This window comes from Manis javanica, chromosome 11 (genome assembly GCF_040802235.1).
Source record: "Manis javanica isolate MJ-LG chromosome 11, MJ_LKY, whole genome shotgun sequence".
NCBI classification, from domain to species: domain Eukaryota; kingdom Metazoa; phylum Chordata; class Mammalia; order Pholidota; family Manidae; genus Manis; species Manis javanica.
In genome coordinates, this window is record NC_133166.1 from 12,714,536 (window position 1) to 12,738,038 (window position 23,503).

General features: G+C 39.1%; 1 protein-coding gene and 1 long non-coding RNA gene across 22 annotated transcripts in view; one reads left to right on the top strand and one right to left on the bottom strand.

Annotated features, from left to right (window-relative positions):
- The window catches only part of DLG2 (discs large MAGUK scaffold protein 2), a 1,871,010-nt gene that overhangs the window by 1,732,544 nt on the left and 114,963 nt on the right, over positions 1 to 23,503 (top strand). For all 19 annotated transcript variants that reach the window (XM_073215942.1, XM_037010570.2, XM_037010571.2 and 16 more), the window contains one exon: positions 9,154 to 9,268. In XM_073215942.1, coding sequence (XP_073072043.1) covers positions 9,154 to 9,268 — 115 coding nt within the window. The remainder of the gene's footprint in view (positions 1 to 9,153; positions 9,269 to 23,503) is intronic.
- LOC108402444 (uncharacterized) overlaps positions 7,323 to 23,503 on the bottom strand; it is a 43,913-nt gene continuing 27,732 nt past the window's right edge. Inside the window, exons 5-6 of one of the 3 annotated variants that reach the window (XR_012122520.1) lie at positions 11,798 to 15,624; positions 7,323 to 9,185 (exon numbers count right to left, since the gene is read on the bottom strand). This is a non-coding gene — a long non-coding RNA (uncharacterized lncRNA). Of the gene's footprint in view, positions 9,186 to 9,274; positions 10,318 to 11,797; positions 15,625 to 23,503 lie in introns of those variants that run through there. The other 2 variants (XR_001854426.3, XR_012122521.1) reach the window with 2 other exon arrangements.

Sequence of the window (23,503 nt, forward strand, 5' to 3'; positions counted from 1 at the left end):
TGAGCCATAGTTTTCCACTGACTTTAAGTCTTAAACCCAGAATCACACTAATGACATATTAAGAAGCTTTATTTGGGGAGGCATACTGGGGAGACCATATGAGGCCTTTTTATTTTTATCTTACCAACCTACCTTACATAATTCACTACAGAGATGGATCTGTAGTTATATCAGAAATTGGTTGTTATAATTGTTGCTTAGGGTGGCCAACCCAGTCCAAGACAGCCATGGACCTGTATGTGTCAGGAGCAAAGGAGGAAAATAGCATAGTCCCTGTAGAGGAAAGTGTAGACTCAATGTAGTGAAGAAAGCCCTGGACAAGGCTGGGACTAGACGATTGGGATTCAAGTCCCAGCTCTGCTGTGTGACCTTGGGCAAATTATCTGGCATTTCTGAGCCTGTTTTTCTCTTAACGTTCTTCCCGTTGTGCTTCTGTGTATCTAGGACTAGTGAGTTATCCCTGAGATAATATATATTACATATTTTTCAAGATGCTATTAAAAGATAAATCTGATAGGAATGCCATGGAAGCGAGACATATTTGTACCCCTTAAGTGACCTAAGGGAACTGCCAACCTGCCTACCTCTGCAGCCAGACTGCTTTATCTCCTTTCTCTGCCCTGGTCTATAATTAGGCAAGAATATCAACCTTTTCTGTGGGCAAGATCTAAATGATTGTTATTGCAGGAGAACACAAGGAAACTTGAACATCATTATTTTAGCTTCTAGCTTCATCATTTTAATACAAAAGCAGGAACAGGACAAATCCAGCAGAGATCTAATATTTGTATTTGCCAAGGAAGGCTTTCTTATCTGGATCTGGTTGGATGTAGTCTTAAGCACTATGCCTTAAATTAGGAGGCACAGCTCCTTCATCCTCCTTCTGATGCATCATTAGCTCTGAATCACACCAATGAAATTACAGCCTGTGCATCCCAGCTCTGATCTTTTCACCCAGCCTGCCAGCAAAAGTTTTAGAGAGAATTGCCATTGGCATCCAGGCCCTAATGGTATCAGAGGTTTCCATTTTCCCCTCAAAGTTTCACATTTATTCTCTCATGCATGATGTTCTATGTGGCTTTATTTCCATAACCAACATGGAAATCAAATTCCATAGCCTTTGAGACAAATTTTAGATACTGAGGAAATATTCTTCTAGGCAGAATAGGATTTTTTGCAAAAAAGACTACTGATAAGAATTGTTTTTATCATCACTTTATACTGTACTATTCACTTTATTAAACAATGTTACATCTGTTTCTTCATTAGATCCTCACAAGAACCTTGTGGTATAAGTGGCATGTTCATATTTTCCTTACTTTATGAATGAGGAACAGAAAGCCTCAAGAGATCTTAAACATTTTTCTTTTCCATTTAGTGAGCACCGAATATGTTCCCAGAACTGAAATATGCCCCTTACAATTGGCATTGCATTTAATTTTCAAACAATCTGATGAACTAGGTGGTGTTTTTCTATTGTACAGATGAGAAAACCAAGTCTTCTCTGGATTGAATAATCTGCACAGTATCCACACTGTGAATCAGTAGTGAAAATAAGATTCAAAGTTAGGTCATTTTTTATTTCAGCGCCTTTTAAAATATAATATACAAGGCTATTCCCAAATGCCTGAAGGCACAGGCTTTAGCAAATTCAAAAAGTTTCTTTGTTGACTTCATTTGCAGTAATCCTGATAATCAAAGAAAATCTGCCATTATGAATCCATAAAACGAAGCTTGCATGAAACCAAGTTAAAATTTGATGTATCTAATTTTCAGAGTTATATGAATGTTGGATGAAATAGCTGTGTGGGGACTCAGACCATTATTTGCCTGCAAAACCTACTTCATTTCACATGTTAAAGAATTCCTGAGCATTTGGCTGAAACCTCTTTAAAGGGTCTCCAGCCAAGCTAGACAGAAAATTTTTCTAGTCAAAACAAATAATCCCAATTCTCTCAGGGGGGAATGGATGGTGCAGGGTCCAACATAACTTTACTCAATGTGTTACTAAAAATTATTCTAAAAGGCTTCATCTATTTTATAGTAAATTTAGCAAACTGAAGGATCAATTTCCTTTCCCTGAATCTTTATTTAGCTCATCAAATTCAGAAAACTTTTATATAGCATTTATTGATTGATAACTGTGTGTCATACTCTGTTTGAAATGCTAGGGATTCATAAAAAAAATATGACATTATCTCGCCCTCATGATGTCCATAACTGAGTTCTTAATGCCCAGTACTAGAGATGTGGGATGCAGAAGAGATAGCAGACTCACCCTATTGTCTAGGATTCCTAGTTCAAGTTCAGTTCTAATGAATTTAGTTTTTAATCTGTTCATCTATCTGTCCCTTTTCATCAGTGTGTCTCTGTCACACACACACACACACACACACACTAGTTTATATCAGAAGTAAGCCAAAAAGCATCTGTAAATCTTTTGCAGTGGAAAACTCCATGTCACCACTTTTACAAAGAAGCAGGTTGGCAACTTGAGAGATGAGTTGACTCAGGGGTTGAAATAAAAGGCTAATAAAATCTTTAGGCAGAATAACCAGCTTGGAGAGATCCCCTGCGAATCCTTCCAGTGGCCAGAGGTTAGTTCGCTTGAAGGCTGGTGGGCGTTATGATGCATAAATGGGAGGAAAACCAGTCTTCTGAAGTAGCCCATAAAGACAGCACTCTCTCCAGCATGCCAGTTTGAAAAGCAACCAGACAAGGAAAGTTCTAAGGGTATCTCTAAAGCCTAATAGAATATGTTGCAGTCTTTTTTGTGTCTGTCTGGCTCCGAAATCCCAGAGCAACTAAGAAAAGAAGAGGTGCTAAAATGGGAACCGTTGATTATTTTCTGGGCTCCAAGTAAATAGAATTATTTTTATATCATCATACAAAAGAATTCTGACAAAGCATTGCTTCTTATATTTGTGATATAACCAGTGATCTATGCCTGATCCTCTTATGTGTGACTGTTTGGCTAAGAGTCTAAGGAGAGAGGGCAGTAATAAAATTGGGGTTTTCTAGTTTAAAACACCTTTATTCATTAGATAACATTGATTATAAGGTTCACATCTTCCCCCTTCTACACACATACATTTCAGTCTGTGAAATCCAAATGAGTCTTGTGTCTACCCTCTCCAATGAAAGTGCTATTATTATTAATTGACTGTGCTTTTAAAAATCAATATGGCTTAAAATGATGAAAATGAAGTACACTGTATTGATAATAAGAACAACACTGTGTAGGGGCAGAGATGATTTCTAATTTTATAAATGAAGGAACAATATCCCTGAGAGGGTAAGAGATTTTCCCAGCATCACCCTGAGTCAAGTCTCAAGTCCAGGACTCTAATTCCAGTCCCGATTGCTCTGTTCTGACACCTGATTGCTCTCCTCCCTCTACCAGTGACTACAAAGTCTTTCACAAGATTTAACCTGCCTCAGTTTCTCCATTATAACATGGATCTGACTGTATTAGCTTCTTCCCACCATAGAGATATCCCTTTGCATGCAGAAAGCACTTGACACTCCTCACAGGGAGCAGATATTTAAATGGTAGATACACTTTTTATATTCACAAGAAACCTGAAAATTAAAGGCACCTATGGATCTTAAGGCTAAGATCTATCCGGTGACTTTGGTATCCTAGCACTTACATGGTGCCTGCCATGTAATCAACCCTGAAGAAATGTTTGCTGAATAAATGAAAGAAGGTTTTTCCCCAAAGGAATGGAAGCATTTATAATTGCTCATAGTAACTATCTCTGGAGCAGTGATCGGATGCTGTTTAAGAACAGATGTAAACCATTCCTCCTGCATCATACCCATACGGCCTTCCTAGACCATGGTGACAATGAGGGCCACGTCCAGGTGAATAATATTGTAATCCCCACAGACTGCACACAGCTGACATTTGCCCTGGTCCTACTGGAAGGCACTAAGAAGCTTGAACTTCTTTAGCTTAAAAGCCACCAGGATTTTCTAGTTCAGGTTTGCCTACTGAAAGCATCACATCTCAGCTATGCAGCAGGTGGTCATTTCAAACTGCTTCCCCAGTAGTGTGGAAATGGATAACTCGGCAGGAAAGCAGCCTGTCTTGCCTGGATGTGCAGATTACTCTCTCCTGTAATCTTCCAAAAATATCACAGTAGCTAGATTAATTGCTCTCATTCTATTCACGAAGAACCACACTCAGAAAACTTAATAATTTTCACAATGATGCACAGCTAAAAAGTGGCAGAACCAGGATTTTGACTGCATTTACATAACCCACATCTTGACCCTATCTACTATTGTCATCCATCATGTCCAAGTGCAAGCAAATGTTGCAGTCCCAGTAAGAATGTGTCTAGTCATGAACAACTGGATTTAGATACCCAAGAATGTGGAGTGTTTTTTTAATTGGCTTACACAGAGAGGGGAAAACGAACTAGCTGGAGTTTCTTGAAATTCCTCTAAAGTATTTGCCTAGAAGTTGGTGTGCAATGATTTGCTTTTCATTGCAGAAGACAACCTCAAGAAACTTCAGACAACTTGTCATTGTAAAGGCATTTGCCTGGCACCCATTCCATGCAAAGTAGGGCAGAATAAGGTGCTACTACTCTCATGAAGTCTCCCACCTCATCATCAGGCTTAATTTCCTTGTCAGTGTCCCACTCTGGGATCCAGCTCCTTCAGGTTCTGTCTTACACAAAACTAGAAGCCAAGTACCTGGTACTTTCCTGTGTACAGGGAAGGAGCAATAATAGACCCTGAGACTTGGGGAACAGAAGTGAGTGAGACATCCCTAATTTCAAAGGAGTTTAAGGTACATTAAAGGAAACCATTGTGCACATAATTGATAACAGTACATAAGAGGAAGGAGAGCAAGGTGCCAAGAGGGAGGGGAGGGGAATGGAGGAAGCCTTAGGTTCTGAAGGAGAAAGACGGGTTATACTAGGTGTTAGGATATAATGGAAACAAACTGACCTCATACAGATCCAGGTGGAATGCTAGCTCGATCCAATACACTCAATTACCTAGAAGCCCTGTGACTTTGGTGAAGTTAGTTAACCTCTCTGAACCTCTTTCCTCATCTCTAAACCAATATACCCGATAGCTTTGTTCAAAGAAATAATACAATTTTTAAAGTATGCAGCACTGACACTAGCCGATTGCAGGTGCTCAGTAAACACAAATTCCCTTGTAGATGATACAAAGATAGCCCTTGGAAATCTCATTTGATTGTTCTCCTGAGTGTTAGGAATTTTATTGAAAATTGTTCAAAAGAGGTAGGCATAGATGTGAATAAAACATTTCGGGAAGGGAGAGGGGATTAAGTTAAATGGATGGTAGTGTTAGATTTTGTTTAACTTGTTGAAAAACTTAATAACTTAATTTTCAGTACTATTATATAACTTAAAGAAGACATTTCACAATTTACATACCTGCTTTCTTGGTAATTTCTATAGCATTTCTAAGTATAAACTCATTTATCTCCAAGAAACTGCAGACATGTCCCCTCCTCTATTTCCCTCCCTCTTTCTCTCTCTCTCTCTCTCTCTCTCTCTCTCTCTCTCTCTCTCTCTCTCTCTCACACACACACACACACACACACACACACACACACACACACACACACACACAACCCATTTATATTTGTAAGCTCAGATCTTACTGTTTTTGCTCTGATAAAATTACTTGTAAAGTTTTTTTAAAAGAAAGAGCAAAGAAAGGGTAAGCACTTTTGAACACAGGATTTGTAACTAACATGGCCTTCATAGTAGTGAAGTTTTGAGAGCAGAATGTATTCCAATTAAGACAAATGCAATACAGTAAAATACAATACACCACTTCCCCATCCGTAATGGGGAAGGTAAACACCATAGAATATGACGTAGAACAAGGATTTCAAAAACATGGCAGAAAACATTTTGGGGATCTAATGAGCCATACAGTAAGGAGAATACAGTTTATTATGAAAGCAGATATCCTGTTGTGATATATAAAATGTGGCAGCTAGAAGAGCTTTACAAATTGCTGAGCATATATAGGTTAAGTGTCAGAGAAATTTTCCCAATATGACATGACTGAGATGGGGAGAGCACAGAGACCACTTAGAGAACCATACGGGGATTTGGGAGTGGCAGTGACTAGACAGGAATAAAGCTGTGAAATTAGAATATTTAGCCTTGATTGAAATTCCTCTAAAGTATTTGCCTAGAAGTTGGTTTGCAATGGTTTGCTTTTCATTGCAGAAGAAAACCTCAAGGAACTTCCCTTCCCAAAATGTTTTATTCACTCCTGGAGGATAAACATGTTGTCTTTCTTCATTAAAAACCTTAACATTGAAAATGGGCAGTTTTAGTACCTGCAGCCACTTTATAGCTGAAATCATTTAATGATTCTGCTCACTTTTGCATTCATTATTCATTCACTCATTCATTCATTCAGCAGATGTTTATTGAGTACCTATTATTAAGTGCCTCCTGCATGCCAGACCCTATGTTAGGCACGGGGAATTCCAAGAATAGTGAGATGTGGCTTCTACCCTCAGAGAGCACAGTCTAATGGGGAAGATGGGCAACTGTACAAATAACCACAATTTGACATGAAAGGGCAATAAAGTAGCAAAGTGGTCAGTTGGGGTTGGGGACTGTCACTGAATTAGATGCTTAAGTGGGGGACAACTGGAGGCAGGATTCCAGGTTTTCATCAGTATGGTGAAGTCATCAGTGTTGTAAAGGAGTCTTGGGAATAGATGGGAGATTTAGTGGATTTCAGGCTGATGTGTAATACTAGGGAGTGGCAGAGTGGAGTACAGATCAGAGGAAGAATCCCTGTTCTGTGTCTCAGGGCAGAGTATTTTCCTCTAAAAAACATTAATGGGGGCTGTAGAATGCCTGTGCAAAGCTTTGACCAGTACTTGCACTAGTGTGCTCTACCAACCTGTCATAAATGTGCACACATGCACTGAGATCCCTGTTTATAAGAGCAAAAAGTTGGATGGGAAAAGGTATGAAAAAATGCCAGTTATTCTGTTGAAAAGGAAGGAAAAAACATTAGCATAATGACCTCATCTGTGTGTAGGTAGGTGCATGTATATGTGTGTAGGTAGGTGCATGAGAAGTGTCTGTGGCAGCCCAGGCACACATACATGTAGCTCTAGGGGAAGCCCTAGGGAAGCATGCGGTGGGAGAGAGGAAAGAGAAGGTGGGGCAAGGAGAAGAGACAAGATGAACTCTACATTTTTATTCTGTGCTTTTCTTTCAGTTCAAATTTTTACAACATCTGTGAGCTTCATTTTGTAATTTAAAGAAGAAATGATGCCCATGAGGCACTGAGTTCAGCATCTGCCATGTGGCCAGTAATAAATATTGACTCTTTCAGGATGGCAAGAAAACATGACTTGCCCCGAACAATTTAAATCTGCATTCAGCTTTATAGCGATGGTTATTAATAAGTGTTTTCTCTCTCAGCTAAAATGGCATGAAATAAACATCATAAATAATGGCCACTAGATTTTAGGTTAAATAGGTGTGCCATTTGTTTAATCATTTAGGATTTAATTATTCAAAGCTAAATTTTGAACAAGAAGCCTTCCAAATCTAGCTAACATAAGATTTTGCTTAACTGACATCCCACCCCTTAATAACCAACAGAGATTCAGAGATTAAAATTTAATTGTGTAGAATTTTTTTATTATAGAGAATTTGAAACATGCTGTAAGTAGGTCATCTTTTACAATATTCATTTCGTTCTTGTTTTCATGAAAAGTTATGAATAAATTGAATTGGAAACAAATTGTTTTTGAAACTGAGGACTTCTGTTAAAATTCTTCATGACGAGTCTCTTTGTATTTAAAAGAACCATTTATAATTTGAACTAACATTTTTGCATTTATCTTGAGCATAAATTGAGCCTCTCACCTCCTGGATTTTTCTAAAGCAAGACATTGTTGTGCCTAGGGAATGACGGGACAAGTTGTGATCAACAATATCAAAACTTCAGGAGCTTTTACTTTACATGCTGACTGTGTTAATCAGTATCTTAAAACCTGTCTGTTCTTTCATTCGTTTCATTGGATGGACATATGGCAAAAATATCTCTTCTTTGAAGAAACAGTTTGATATAATACTGCTGTTTCTTTTTTTTAGATGCATATATTTTTTCAAATTTGAATGTTTCTAAAATAGATTTAATATGAGAGTGTTCTGTAACCCTATTTCTAATTCTGACCTCCTAGAAGCTGATTGAAATGTACTGTGTATCTTAGAATTGATGAAGTTGTGGACTTTTTTATATTAAAGTTATAGGCAAAAATGAAGATTTGATCCCAAATGATCAGCTTTTTGTAGTCCTGGCCCTACCCCCACAGAAAAACTTACTGCAATTAAATGGCATTATTTTACACAATTCACCATCAAACAGTTGATTCTCTGGTCTGTCAGACTGACAGTAGCTATACGCACCTTAAACCCCCATAACACTGATAATTCCTTGGATTATTGTTTTGTTTTAGCTTTCTTTTTTTTTTTTGGCCCTCTTTTCTAAATTAAGACTCTCATTATGAGAAAATTATAGATTCATATGCAGTTGTAAGAAATACAGGGAGCTCCCACATACCTCTTTCAGTTTCCCCCAACGGTTTTATAAACTATAGCAATTATCACAGCCAGGATACTGATATTGACATTGACATAATCCATCAATCTTACTCCAGTTTTCCCAGGCTCACTTATACGCATTTGTGTGAGCATATGTGTGTAGTTAGTTCTGTGTCATTTTATCACATGTGCAGGTAGCTGTATCTACTACCCCAGTCAAGACAGCGAACATTTCCATCACCAAAACGATACCTTATATTGCCCTTCTTTAATGACACCCACCTCGCCCACCTCTCCCCGTGGACTCTTCACACGTTGGGGATTTGTTGGCATTTGTTTTCTAGTTACCTTTTGGGAAGTAACTGATTTGTCTTTCTCCTCTTAATAAGTGTCTGCAGATAAATAATGCTGAGCAGTTGACCCGTGTGTGTCCGCTACTGAGTCGCGCATCTCCCTGTTGCTCGGCAAAGGAAGGAGCACCAGCGGGGAACAGCCGCCGCCTTGACTGTGCAGCATTTCTAACTCTCTGAAGGCACTGAACCAAACTTGCCGTCTTTGTTTCCATTCCCAGATTACGCTCGATTTGAGGCCAAAATCCATGACCTACGAGAGCAGATGATGAATCACAGCATGAGCTCCGGGTCTGGATCCCTGCGAACCAACCAGAAACGCTCCCTCTATGTCAGGTAGGCAACGGAGCATTTCTCACTGTGATCTGCCCTTTGCCAGCAGTGCAGCTCGGGGAGATAACAGCAACAGTTTGTAACAATGGGTTCGTGGTCTTACTAACCCATACTCATCAAGAGACCACTACATGACCTTAGGTTTAAGCATTTTGACAAAATGCCTGAAACGTTATTATGTTACATTAATTAAAAGCAAGTTTAACAAGTTACTCTTTGACAATGTTAGGATCCGGAGTCAAGTTCTTAGCACAGATTGCAGTAAAAATAATGGGAAGAAACATTTTTATTTCTGATAAATCTTAAATTGAATATAAGGGCCAAAGCCCTGGACATTTGCCTAGTGTGAAAAGAAACTATTCCTGTATCACCTCCTGCCTGCTTGATATTATTGCATTATCTTTGTTGTATTGATTTGAAATCAGAAGCACTCTTTTAAAGAGTTACCTGTGTTTTCCAAACAAATTTTGGTGGAAAGGCTTTTCTTATGTGGCATCTCATTACCAGTGGTTTCTCAGACCAAAAGGTACTTGTTCCTTGCCTGACTAAACTAATTTTACCCCCCCCAAAAAAAATGATTGATTGAATGTGAAATGCCTCCCAGTCTTTCATCCCTCTAGTGACCTCTTAAGTAAAAGCCATCATCACTCAACTATAACATCCACATCTTCCTAATGCAAGCCTCCTATATTCCTTGTAAAATATACTTGGACTGCACTTTTGAAAATAATATAACTTTTAACAGCCAAAGTGGGAAAGTGATACCACTGAATGGTCAAAATGATCTATGCACCAGTGAAAGAACCCTAACTCTGCCCCAGAATCTGGTCTGATGCCCACCTAAGGTCAGATCCTCCTCGCCTGAAATTTCAGTCTTTTCCTGATATGAGGTGTGTTACAGATACTGCATATGTACTTGAGTTGGCTTATCCTGTTGACTCCACTTTGGCTATAAAGGTATCTTGTATAGGTATTAGGTAGGCACAGCAGGGCCAGGGAGGGACAGGATTCCGGAAGGCAGTAGGTTCTTGAGGGTCTTGATCTGCTGGCCACTAGAACAAGCATAGAGTCCCTTCTTATTCCAGGGAAGGGACTTTGAAGCCCCAAGATTTAAAATCAAAATAGAACAAAACAGAGTATTTATTATCTAAATTTGTCCAGCTGCTTTTTGGAAGATCATTTTGATACGTGTCAGTGTAATCATTGAAAGGACCTATTGAGAACCACCCTAGAACATGCTTATAGGGAAGTCACAAATGTGATGGAAAGTGGCTATTTCTGTTTTTGTGCTATATTGCTGCTTTTTGTGATGCAAAATATTTTTTGATCTGGATATGTTGAACTCTTGGGTAGCAAACTGGGAAAAACCATTTGTGTTAATAGGATAGAGATAAATCAGTGCAAATGAAATGGTTATATAGAGTAGAACTGGAAACTGGAAGGAAATATTACCATATTTTTTGCATCTTGTTAAAAAAATAGAATGCATCAAAATGTTAATGTAATAGAAGTTTACTGAAAACATTTGGTAATAGTTTAGTCCTTCTAATTAAATTGTGGAAAATTAAATGGAGTGATACAGTGATATTAGGTAAAACTAGTAGACTTATTTGAAAGGGTAATGTTAATCAGACTGAAACTTTTATTCTCAAAAGTAGAGCATACAAAAGAGATGAAGACTTAAGGTAATAAAGAATGTTTTCTTCTTAATATTCTAATAGTTGAAGGTTGTATTGAAAGGAGGAACCTCTTTTACATGAGAATCAAAAATAGCTGACACCTCTTAGGAAATTTTCCAAAGGACCCACTTTACAACATACAAATATGGATTTGGTTTCCAAATGTTCAATTATTAATACTTACTTAGTACCTAGAGGGCTGACCTCAGCATCTAAATGGTTCTTAGAGGTATAGAATTGGAAAAGATACAGGCATGCATAGTATAAAATCACAGGGAAAGAACTTAGAAAATCCCCTGGCCTTGTTCTCATGCAATGTGATAAAACAGACACCCCTACCCCTGAAAAAAAAAAAAGCAATAAATGAAATGAAACAGCAAGGCCTAAAGGGATTCCTTAGTAAAAATGATTCAGCAAGTTTGTACTTTTGTTGTGTTTCTTTTGGGTGGGGGGAGCCAATTTTGGCTACAGGATGTTCATAGAGATGCTTGCTTAAGCTAGAGCGCTTGAATAGGACCCATGCCAACTGGCTGGGCTTGTTTTAGAAAACCAACTAGTTTCTCTCTCAAAATAAATTAGTAGCAGTGTTTCTCTGATTATATAAATACCAGATGATGAGTATGTCTCTTTAATCTGAGAATGACATCCTGGGGTATTATTCTCCTCATTCTGCTCAGCTTTATGTAATTCTAGGGCTGGAAGGAACTTTAGCCACTGTTTAATTTACAGAAGAGAAACTGAGGTCTCAGGAGGGAAGAGATTTGCCCAGGACCCCACAGCTATTTGGTGGCAGAGTCAGATCTCCTACCTCCCTCCTCCCCACACCCCTCCACCTCCCAAGGGCTCAACTTACGTGGTATCAGCTGTAGAATGCACTTTAGCTGTGATTCTCCATCAGCTACTGTCAGCACAGTGCAGGGTGCTTAGATTAAGGAATAGGTCAGCTGAGAACAGGAATTCAAACATAAACTTTTTTAGCATTTTTATACAGGATAAACTGCCCTATAGGACATCTGGGATTTCTTTAGTATTATTTGTATTTTTCCATGAAGCCAAAACCTAAACCAGAAAGCAAGCAGCCTCTTTGCTCTGTGCTAAACACTTTAGCTGACTTAGCAGAATATTTGTCTGCACCATGAAATCACCCTTCCCCTTGAAGTTACCACTTCTTCCTTATACACACACAGACACCCACAGTCCCTCTCCCTACCCTAGCCCTGCCCTGGCCATATCCGAGGGGTTCCATTTTCTCAGGATGATGCACAAGCTGGCCTCATGCTCTTACTAGACACTGTCTTCCCAGGTGATAGCAATTTGCATGTGTTGAGGAGCAAGGGGTGGAACTAACATTTCTGAGCCAGGCAGCACTTTAAACATGAGCCAACCCTATTTTCCCATCTAGTTGTAATTATTTTCCTTCTTTTAATATTTTATGGAGGGTGCTTGAAGTGCTTTGGTAGTGCTGTACAAGTGGAGTTGATTTTTGCTAATGCTAATACTGTACATGATCTATGTGAATAATTTGGATATATTTGATTTAATGGGCTATTTGTGTTGTGTATTTCCTGCATTGTGAAACGTAGTTGTATATATATAGAACCTTGAAAGTAAATAAATTGTTAAAAATTTGAATAAAATATTTTTCAAAAGGCTCCACATGTACATTGATTGTTCAGACGTACATGCACTTAGGCTCCTGAGCCACTGGAATACATATTTGGTCGCATGTACTTCAAGGATCTCCATGTGGACAGACTGAAGTCTCCTTGCCTCTAAAATACGTGCTCTCCTTCTTACCTACCAGCTGGTGAAAGCAGCCTTAGAACAGAGAGCAAGTCTTTTCCTTCTAACAGGAATGGACCTTTATGTCCAAATCCTGCTAAGATAGGTCAAAGATACATGGGATTAAATCATGTAAAAGTGCGAATAGCTAAGGAAAGATTCTTATGATAAGAGAGAGCAAGAGTATTTAGGACCCTGGGTCAATGGGGAGGAGGAAAGAAATGTAGGTAAGTCCACCTCTGGGGAGTAAAAAGTCACAGAAAACAGTGCAAAAGAGGAATTTGGCCTGTGTTCACTTGTTGATGAAAGGAATCCACTTTGCAAGTTTGAGTGAATAACCTCTCTGTTGGAATTTGGATTTAAAAGTCAGTTGCTCTGATTTATTAATGCATTCATCAAGCACGATTTGAATGTATATCTGTGCCAGGACCCATATAGACACAGAGGACCCAGCAGTAAGTCATTATTTTCTGTCTGTAAGAACCTCCCCTTTAATGGGGAGCGAGATGAGGGGAAGACAGCGACAATGCGGTATGGTGGGGGTTAGCTCTAGAAGGGCCTGGAATCTTTGTTGTCTCCTAATGCAAGGATAGCTCACTTGGTTCTTGAAGATCTTATGTGAGCCAACCTAGAGGTTTCTAAGTCATTGTATTCAAAATAGGAAATACAGTCTTCATTGTGACCCAGTAAATACATAAGCATATAAGCTGAAAATTTTCTTCATGAAATTATCCTAATGCTTTTTATGTTCAGTGTACTTGGTTATTTTCCATTCTTTTTGTCTCCTTTAAAAAAAATAATAAAGTCATTATAAAGTCATTAACTTGATTTAATAACTCAGTAATGGGTCATGATCTACAATTTATAAATGGAATAAACAAGAAGCACTCCAGGCAGTTTGCACAGTCCACAGACAGATAAGAGAGCGCATCTTCCCTACCTCACCTTTAGCATCTCTGGGCCTCCAGACCCTTGGTGGCCTGGCCAGCTAGGAAGGCAGTTATCACTGGGGCACATGAGTTAGTGGGCATGGAGGGAAACATGTGTTGGGCACCTTTGGTAAGTCAGCCACTGTTCATGCTTTTCATGTATTTCCCATATGGTTTTCCCAACAACCCAAAGAGTCAGGGAATATTTCCTTCTGCTATAGGTGAAGCGACTCGGAGAAGTTAAATAATTGCCCCACGATCACAGAGGTAGACTGGCTGTGAGCGCAGAGAGTTAGGCCCTGTGTGTGAGGCAGCATAGAGCGTGTAGGAGCACAGTTGCTGGATTCTGCCAGACAGGAAAATATTTGAATCTCATTTCTGCCCAGTAGCTCAGTGATTTTGGAAAAATCAATTGCTTTGGCCTTAGCTTCTTTATCTGTGAAATGACAATAGTAATCAGATGCCATGAAGTAGTTGTGAGGATTCAGTAAAATAGTGAATTTAAATACCTGGCACATGGAAAGCAGTTAATAAATGTTGGTGGTATTTATCATTTATTATAAGGATAATACCAGAAGGATAAAGACACTGTAGAATTGGATCTGAACAAGGTACTGTTCCCTTAGCAGTGGGATGAAATGCCCTTGTCCCTTGCTGGCCTTCAGCAAGGGAAGGACTGACTTCCTGACGACCTTTTACATTTTCCCGCCTCTGACTCTATGAAGGTGGAAAGGAAAGCCAGGATTTCATGGCTCTGGAATGCCCAGCTCTGTCAGCTCATCAGGCATTTCTGATCCCCCAGAAAGGTCTGTCCAAAGTCAGAATCTGCAGAGAATTCAGTTGGAGACACAGAAGAATCATTGCTGTCCTTTCCAGTTCCTCATAGATAACATCAGTGTCCCTAACCCCATGATTCTGCCACTTCCCCTCTGCATTTTTCACCCCCGCTGAGGCCCCCACTAAAGTTTTCTGTTCCATATTTGAAGGATTCATTTCCTTTTCCATGGTTCTAAGTCCACATTTTAAACTGGTGACTCAAACTTGCTGATAATTCCTAAGATAATTTTTCCTGCAAAGGCTATAATAATGACAACTGCTCTTAGGTCTACCTCCTGCCTATTGTTTAAGGCTTTTATACACTGATTCATCAATGCATTGATTTTTTTCTTACAATAAACATGATTTACATACTGATCTACAGTGTACCAGCCTTCGGTGCATGTTAAAGATACAGAGATTATAGGAATACAGACCTCCTACCCTCAAATCTCATAGTCCATATCCTTAGACAGTTAAAGTAGTGTGCAGATCATTATTTTCTGATACTTCATGTATTATATGCCTTGCAATTATTATCCTATTTTAATCTTTACAGCATGCCTATAAGACTTCCTATGGTAAAATCTACCCAGAAGACCACTGGTGTTAAAAACTCATCTGTTAAGTGAAATGGAAACACTGTTCAGTACTAGATCTGCAAATCCTAGCAAATGTCTTAATTTTATTATATCCTAGTGCCTTGGCCACAGTGCTTGGCATAAAGAAGTACCTTAGTAAATATTTGTTGAATGAATTAATTCCTCGAGTCTCTTTCCTATGCATATATGAAAGAAAAAATTAGACTATAAGCCAAGATCTTTAAAAAATTAATCCTATGGAAGCCCGATACCACCTGGGCTGCCACCACGGACATGGAATCTGGCTGTGTCCTGAGGACAGATTCCCAGGATACATGTGGCACCACCCGGCCTTTCAGGCTGCTTCGTTTGCCTGCTAAACTCTGTGACTCCCTTTACATTGAGGCCTATTCAGTAACGGACTTAGACAAGCACGCACGGCCGATGCCCTCTTAGTGGGAGGACTCTGGGTAGGAGCAGCGTCCACGGTGGATCTCATCCCGTGTCCCGTTTTCAGTGCTCTCGGTCTTCCTACTCGGGGACAGCAGGTGGGAAGTCCTGCTGGGGGCAACCTGAGAAAACAAACGCCAGCCTGGAGCCTTCATCCTGATGGTTTTATGGTAGGGGAAGGATGTTCTCAGCTGACGGATTTTGTTGGGAGGGGAAAACTGCGTCATCACTTCAGTAAGAGAAATCGGTCTCTTTTTTTCTTCTCCTTTGGTAGCATGTCCTTCCAGCCCACTGTGCTGCTCCTCAGTAACTTGGGGGTGTTAAGGAAGAATAGAGAATGGAGCCTGTCAGGGGACCTCACTACAATGAGAAGCTACTCCTAACTTCACTTGGCTATGGGGTTTTCAAGGGTGTTTAAAACAAAGCCATGGAATCTGTGCACTTTGTTATGTCAGAATTTCATCTTCTCCTCCAACCTTGGACTCAAAGTGCCCTCAGCAGCTGTCCCCATAGGACACAGTAGAGGACAATTAACTCTCCCCCAAAAGCAATCAGCTGTGTGTACCCCCTGCCCAAGACTTGGTGCAGGGCTGGCTGACAGTGGCATTTTTATTGCCTCTCATTCATTCACTCATACATTCTTATTCAGCAAAAGTATCCTTTGTTCAGTCAGAAATACAATGTGTTACAGAAGAATAGGGAAAAAAAACTGCTTGCGTTCAGATCTCTTACCTTTCTTAAAATCCTACTGAAAGAGGTATGACAAAATATCTGAAACAGTTGAGCAGGAGGAGAAAGACTATCTAGAGAAAGTCTAGACATGGGAAGCCAGAATAGGTCTGGAGAGGATATTACAACGTCTGGGTGGCCTGCCTACCCACAGGGGGGCCAGAACTTGCATGCCAGTGCCTCTCTCCTGACTTCATTTAGACCTTACAATAGTGCTTTGCCACCAATATAATTATTATCCCCATTGTACTGAGGAGGAACTTTACAGAAGGCCGAATAAATTTAAAAATAACCTACTCAAGGTGTTGTGTAGCCTACCTGTATTCTTTATGCAAGTATGTCTCTCACTGAAGCCCATGTACTACAATGTGGTAGAGATGAAGTTAATCATGTGGGGGCCTAAGTTAAATTCATACTGATAGACTTTCTGTTTGATTTACACTTTGTACTGACTTCCCCCAGATAGACCTGGCTTGTGGTCCAGGTTTCAAAGCTTATCAATTGCTAAAACTTGAGATTCTCATTTATAAAACAGACGTAATACATGGTTCACAGGCTTGTTTTTCGTTTTTAGGATTAAGTTAAACTAAGTCTATGAAAGAGTGTGCCAGACAAGACTGGTTAGGTAAAGGGGAGACACTTTACCCAAGTGCTCAGAGCCTGCCCCCTAAACCGCTGCCTCCTTTAAAGCAGAATAGAATTAGATTCTTCACTTACACTTTGAGACTCATTAGCATTGTGCTCACTCTTTCAAGCACTTGCGTTTTTAATTGCAAACTTAATTGTGGAATAAAAGGCTTTGTCTTCAGACAGCTAATTTTATGCCAGAAATAGAAAGGAGGAGAAGTCGGGGGGAGGGGAACCTGGGGGAGTTTTCTCCTTCCCCTGAAATCATAAGCTGGTCCTGATTTTTAAAAGGTTTTTAATTTTTAGATTTCTATAGAAAGAGGGACAAAAGTACCATGGGTGACCCTTCCATTTGCCCATCGCATTTTTCCTTCATCTCTCTATCCCAAGATCTAGACTCCAGATATCATTTTTATTAATGGTGAGTCCTCATTGATTCATTCACCCACTCATTCATTCATCCAGAAAACCTTTTCTGAACCATAACCATCACCTCATACTGTACTGTGCTCTGGGGATAAAAGGATTAATAGGGCATCTTGGGTGCTCTTAAGGCATTCAAGGGTCACTCTACCAACCTGGATTGTGCTCCTCACCCCACACCCCATGGTAATCATATTTCCAGAAGCCTTGCATATCCCAAGGAGGTGTTTGGCCTCTTAGCCCAAACTTATATCTTCCTACAATAATCCAGGCAACCTTAGCTAGAAAAGAGAGCAGAACAATAAAATTAGGGACACAAGGCACTCACAGAAGAGAACAGGTGAAAGTGAGGGCATGAAGAAATGGAGGGAACCACCACTCTGATCATGAGGTTAGATTGGGAGCAAGGGAATAGACTCAAGATATCTGTCCTTTAATCTCAGCGCCTGACACATTATAGGAATTCTTTAAATAGCTGTTGAGTGAACTTTTTGAGTGGCAATTGAAGATGATGATTAAACAGAACAAGGTTATTAGGAGAACCATCAACAACTCATAGATTCTGGTTGGGTTAAGCATATGCTTGTCTGTGTTCCTCTGCACCATGTAAACTACTGTTTGCTAACCTTCACATCCTTGCCTTTTTCTGCCTGTTGGGTCACCTGTCCCCTCTACTGGACCATAAGCACCTCTCAGGTGGAGATTGGTCTGGTTACACTCTGTATTTGCACAGTCTGTCATATGATACCTGCTGAGTCAATCAAATGAATAAATTACAGATGTCACTAGATGGAGAGCATTTAACTTTAATTAAAATTGTACTTGATTATCTCACGGCTTGCAAATGGTTCCCTGCCTAACAAAGGTCCCTGTCCCTTTTTGATCAATGAGTAAGCTGCCCTGTTCAATAGTGAAAATCATCTCAGACTACTTTTTTTTTAAATTCATTTAGCCAAACAAATCCTGTATTTAATACAGGTTAGACTTCACATCCATTTGTCTTTTTGTTATAAATAAATAAAAACACTAACAATAACAAACATTCACAAGTATTTTTAGAATACTTAATAACCATAGTCATGATAAATAGCAAATCATATTGTATCATCTTCTGTCCCAGGCAGTTTGCTAAGCACCTTATGTGGATTATTTTATTAAGCTCTCACAAAAACCCTGGGATATAGGTGCTATTGTTATCCCCACTGTAGAGGAGGGGAAATGGGTGTGAGGATTGAGGTCTACCCATAAGAGGCTACACTGGGACTAGAATATAAACATACCATCTTATGTTCCTACCTACTTCCCATGCCATGTGGCTGTACCGAAAGACTTTATTTGATACAATATGTCTGTTAAGTAGGAATTATTTTTCCACAGTTTCAGTTAGGGAATCTGAGGCTTAAAGAATTAAGCCATCTACTCTTTTCTCCAAGCATAGAGTAGTACCACACCCTTGCCTCAGTCCACTCTCTTGAAAGATGTATAAACACACAACTCACATGTATCTTTTTACTTATTACATGATTTCTATAAAACTACTTATGCATTATTACATATTGAATGGGCAATGGAATAACATACGGTCATCTTAGATCCTGCACTCTAGTTTGAAGATGTCCAAAGCATGCAGATTTGTGACTGAGTCCCCACTGGGCTATGGCCGTTACAATTGTATGAACAAGGTTGCTGCCCCTCATCTTCCAAGACAGATCCTGCAGCCTGTGTAGCCCTATACATTCAAAACTCCACATCAAAGACACAATTGAAGTGTCTATCACACATAGTGCCCCACTCAAGACACTGTCACCTGGGGCCTGATTTGACCAGGTACACAATTTGCAGGGCCCAGTACAGATTGAAAATGTGAGGCTCCTTGCTCGAAATTTAAGAATATCAAGATGGTGAGAGCAAAGGAAAATACTAAGTGAAGGACCCCCATGTCCAATACCTAGAAGCCTGTCCTGCTGTCCTAATCTAGGACATTTTGCTCAAAACTGAAAGCATGTGTGTTTTCCTTAGTGTGTATAGCACAATATGTGTATGAGGTGTACCGAGTCAGCATAGGGTATATTTTCAAGGATCCAACCTTTGTCTTTTACATAAAAGAATACTTTATATAAATTATCCATATGCCTAAATTTATAATATGTAGAAACAATATCTTCCAGCCCCCTTATTGCTTGAGAAAGTTTAAATTCCCACTTTCTCTGAGCTTGCAATGGTCCACTGTGAGTTAGGTCTCTCCACTGAAATAAATCTCTCAAAAGCTAAGGAGAATCATTATTTCACATTTATTTAGCACCTGCATTGTACTTTAGTCTTCATGTTCTGTAAAAGTTTCTGCCCCCTTCTCTAGGTCCTTAGCCCTATAATTTTAAGAAAACACATAAAAGCTCTTCAAATGACTGTGGAAGTCACCAGAAGCCATTAGATGTTAGTGTCCTTTCCACTGTCTTTTTCTAAATGCAAAGGCTGTAAGACATAAAAATTCCCTTACCAGAAACATTAGAATAAAAAAAAATCAGGAGCCTGACATGGGACTGACAACTTAATTTCACCAAGAATTCCAAAAATAGTGAACACAAAAGCATATTATAGCATATATTTTTAATTGACTGCTGTTTATTATTGTCCTCATTTTATGCAAGAAAAATTGCCCCTCAAAAAAAGAACATAATCTGAACATAAGGAAAAGCAATTCAGATTTTAAAACTTATGTTTTTAAACCTCACTAGATGAATCTCCATATTTCCTCTATCCATATAATCCTACCTTATAGCTGGAAAAAATTAAGCAAACATTGTGATATTTAGTTGTTGAATGAGGCATGTTTAATTCTTACCATGAATCTTTTGGTTCTAAACGAATCTAAAATGCTTAGGGTACATTTTTGGCCTCTATTCTTTGTTGAAAAAGAAATCTATCTTTTAGATTTTTTTTTTCCTCATGTACTTTCTTCACCTTTTATACCATTTTCTCAAAAAGTAGGACACACAGACCTATCCTATGTGGTAAACTGATGCTGTTAAGTGATGCCTATTAAAGGGTAAGAAAGAATTTTCCATCATCAAAATTATTTTTGTTATTTTTTAAATTGTAGTTTTATTTATTTACCTTTATGTCATTCTTTCTTCATTTTAAAAACAGACCCTTTTTAAAGGCATCATGACATTATGGTAGCTAACTTTGCATTTTAAAACTTCATATAAGCTGTCTTGTTTCACCAGGCTGGTTCTTTCATATACTTCTTTCCCCTTTAATTTATTTAAAAAGGCAGATTTGGCCTTTCAGATGCAGGATCCCATAATTTTTTTAAAAAATATGATTCCATGGGTAAAATAATGATAAAATGTGATGTGAACTGAATAGAACTGTATAATAAACAGGATATTTGGTGGTTTCTAGTGACCTTTATCATTAAGATATAAATGCTCATGGAAATTAACTATGTAGTTCTTACTCTCCAGACAAGGCTCATAAATCAGTTCCAGTAGCTTCTGAATTAGTTCATCCCCCTCTTCCTGTTCAGGATTGCTCTGAATTAGTCATCAGGAAGGGCTTGTGTTTCTGGCTGCTGTGAATCCAGGTCAGTGGAGAGTTTCTGTACTTTCTAAAAGGCCAACCCCATTGCTGGTTCTGTGTAAGATGATGACACTTTTCTCTTATCCTAGTATTTCCTGTGCCTGTCCCTTCCCTCATAAATAGATACCCCCATACTACTGCCACCTCTGCTACACACTAGGCTCTTCTTATGAGTCTTTGCTTATATAATGGATCCAGGTATCCTGAGGACAAAGAAGTGGTGGTGAGAATTTAAATCTCCTAATTTCTACAAGAGAGGATCATTATTATTATCCCCACTTTACAGTTAATGAAACCAAGCTTAGAGTTTATGTCATTGCTCAGAGTTGCCCAGCAAAGAACAAGGAGAACAAACTCAGTTCTGTCCAGTGCCAAATGTCTGCTCTTCACGTCCAGGGCTTCTTGAAATGCCACACTTTCTTAGATATGCTTAATTTCCTATATGTTCCTTCATTCCTATTGATACTTCAAATTGCAATAGAAAGGCCTGTAAGTTTTACCCTAGAAAATACAGCCATTTAATGTATAATGCATCTCCCTCAATGAGTACCTTAAGGACAAGGATCTGGATTTCAGTTTTTCTTGAGTAACTCTTAATTTAAAAAGACTACCTTAGATGCCGTCAAGGATTCAATATGCCTTCAAGGGTGCAGCTGACCTTACTTGGAAAAAAACAGATGGAAATAATATTAATATTGTTATTCTGAACCAAGACACTGCTCCAGCAACTGACAATATTGGGGGATAGGAAATAAAAGAGATTTGAAAGGCCAAGTATGATGAGCTCCAAAAGTAAAGCTGTGTTTTTTGTTGCGTGGGCGTGGGGGCATCATTGACTGTGTGTCCCCTCTCTGCAGGAGGTAATCAGGCAGTCACAGAATGAAACACTAACTCCTTAGAACACCAGTTCACTCACCGTTCATTCATGTGTTCACAGCACAGAGGAGCTGGAAAAAGCTCTAGTTGGAGAGTTTTAGAAGGGCTTGGACTTGAACCCTGACTCTGTCACCTATTGCTTGTGTCATGACCTTGGCAATTCATTTCTTCTCCCTCTGGGCCTCAGCTTCTTCTATAAAATGAGGATAAGAAGTCCACAGCTCAAAAAGTATGAAGAATAATGTTTATAAATCATCTAGCATCTTATACAAACTCTTTCAGAAATTAGAAAAGAGAGGGTACTTCTTAGCTTCTTCAATGTTAATATCTTCTTGATACCAAAACGTGACATGGTCACTATAAGAATTATTATTGTCTAATCTCTATCATAAACATAAGATCAAAAACCCAAAATAAAATGTTGACAAAGTGAATCCAGTGATCTATAGAAAGGATAATACAGGCAACAAAATGCGCTAGGCTTCAGTTCATCAAAAGGCACCAGGAATAGTATGGAAGCAGAAGAAAGACTGTAGGAAAGGATTTGCAATGCAGAGCTCTGGAAAAGAAATTATAACCCGAATATGTAAAGAACTGCCACAAGTTATTAAGAAAAAGATAGAAACCAAATTGTTTTAAATGATCAGAATGCTTGAGCAGGTGTTTCACAAAAGACAATATGCAAATGGTCAGTCCTTCTATGACATGGTGCTCATTTCATTGATTAGAAAAAATGCAAATTAAAATCCCACTGTAACTATCTATCACCAGAATGGCTAAAGTGAAGAAGATCGTTCATTCCAAGAGTTGACAAGCTGTAGAGACTCTCGTATATTGCTCATGGGAGACAAATTGGTATGATCATTTGTTAGTATTTGCCCTTGTTGAGTCATTCCTGAGTATATACAGGATAGAAACATTTACATATAGTTAACAAAAATGCATACAAGAATGTTCGTAGCTGCATTGTCTGTTAATAGCCCAAGCCCAGAAATAACCCAAATCTCTATCATCCATAGAATAGGTAAATAAATTGTGGTACATTTACACAAGGGAATATTGAACAGCAATGAAAATGAATAGCTGCTCCATGCAACACCAGCTTGGAATCCTGCAAATATCATAGTGCATGAAGGAAGCCAGACACACAAAATGCTCTGTGTATGTTAGTTTTCTGTACTACTGTAACAAATTACCACCCATTTTTAGTTTAAAAAAAAAACGCAAATTTATTATCTAACAGTTTCTGTAGGTTGGCAGTCCATTAAGGGTCTCACAGACTAAATCAAGATAGCAGACTGTGTTCCTAGGTTCCAGGTGAGGACACAATTCTTTCTTATTTGAGTTGTTGGCAAGATTCAGCTCCTTAGAGTGATAGGACCAAAGCTCCTGACTTTTGCTAGCAGTCAACTAAGGGCCATTCCCACCCTCCAGGGGCTCTCACATTCCATGGCTAGTGGTCCTTCCATGTTAAAAGCCAAGAACTTCAGGTTGATTCTGATCACTTGCATCTCTCTGACTTACCCAGGAAAGGTTCTCTACTTTAAAGACTGATGCCGTTAGATAGGGTCCACCCAGGTAATCTAGGATAATCTCCCCAATTCAAGGTCCATAGCCTTAGTCACACCTGCAGGGTCCTCTTTGCCATATAAGTAACGTATTCACAGATTTCGGGGATTAGGACTGTGGAGGTCCTTGTGGTGCCATTCTGTCTACAGCAATATGATTCCATTTGTATAACATTCAAAACCAGACAAGATTCAC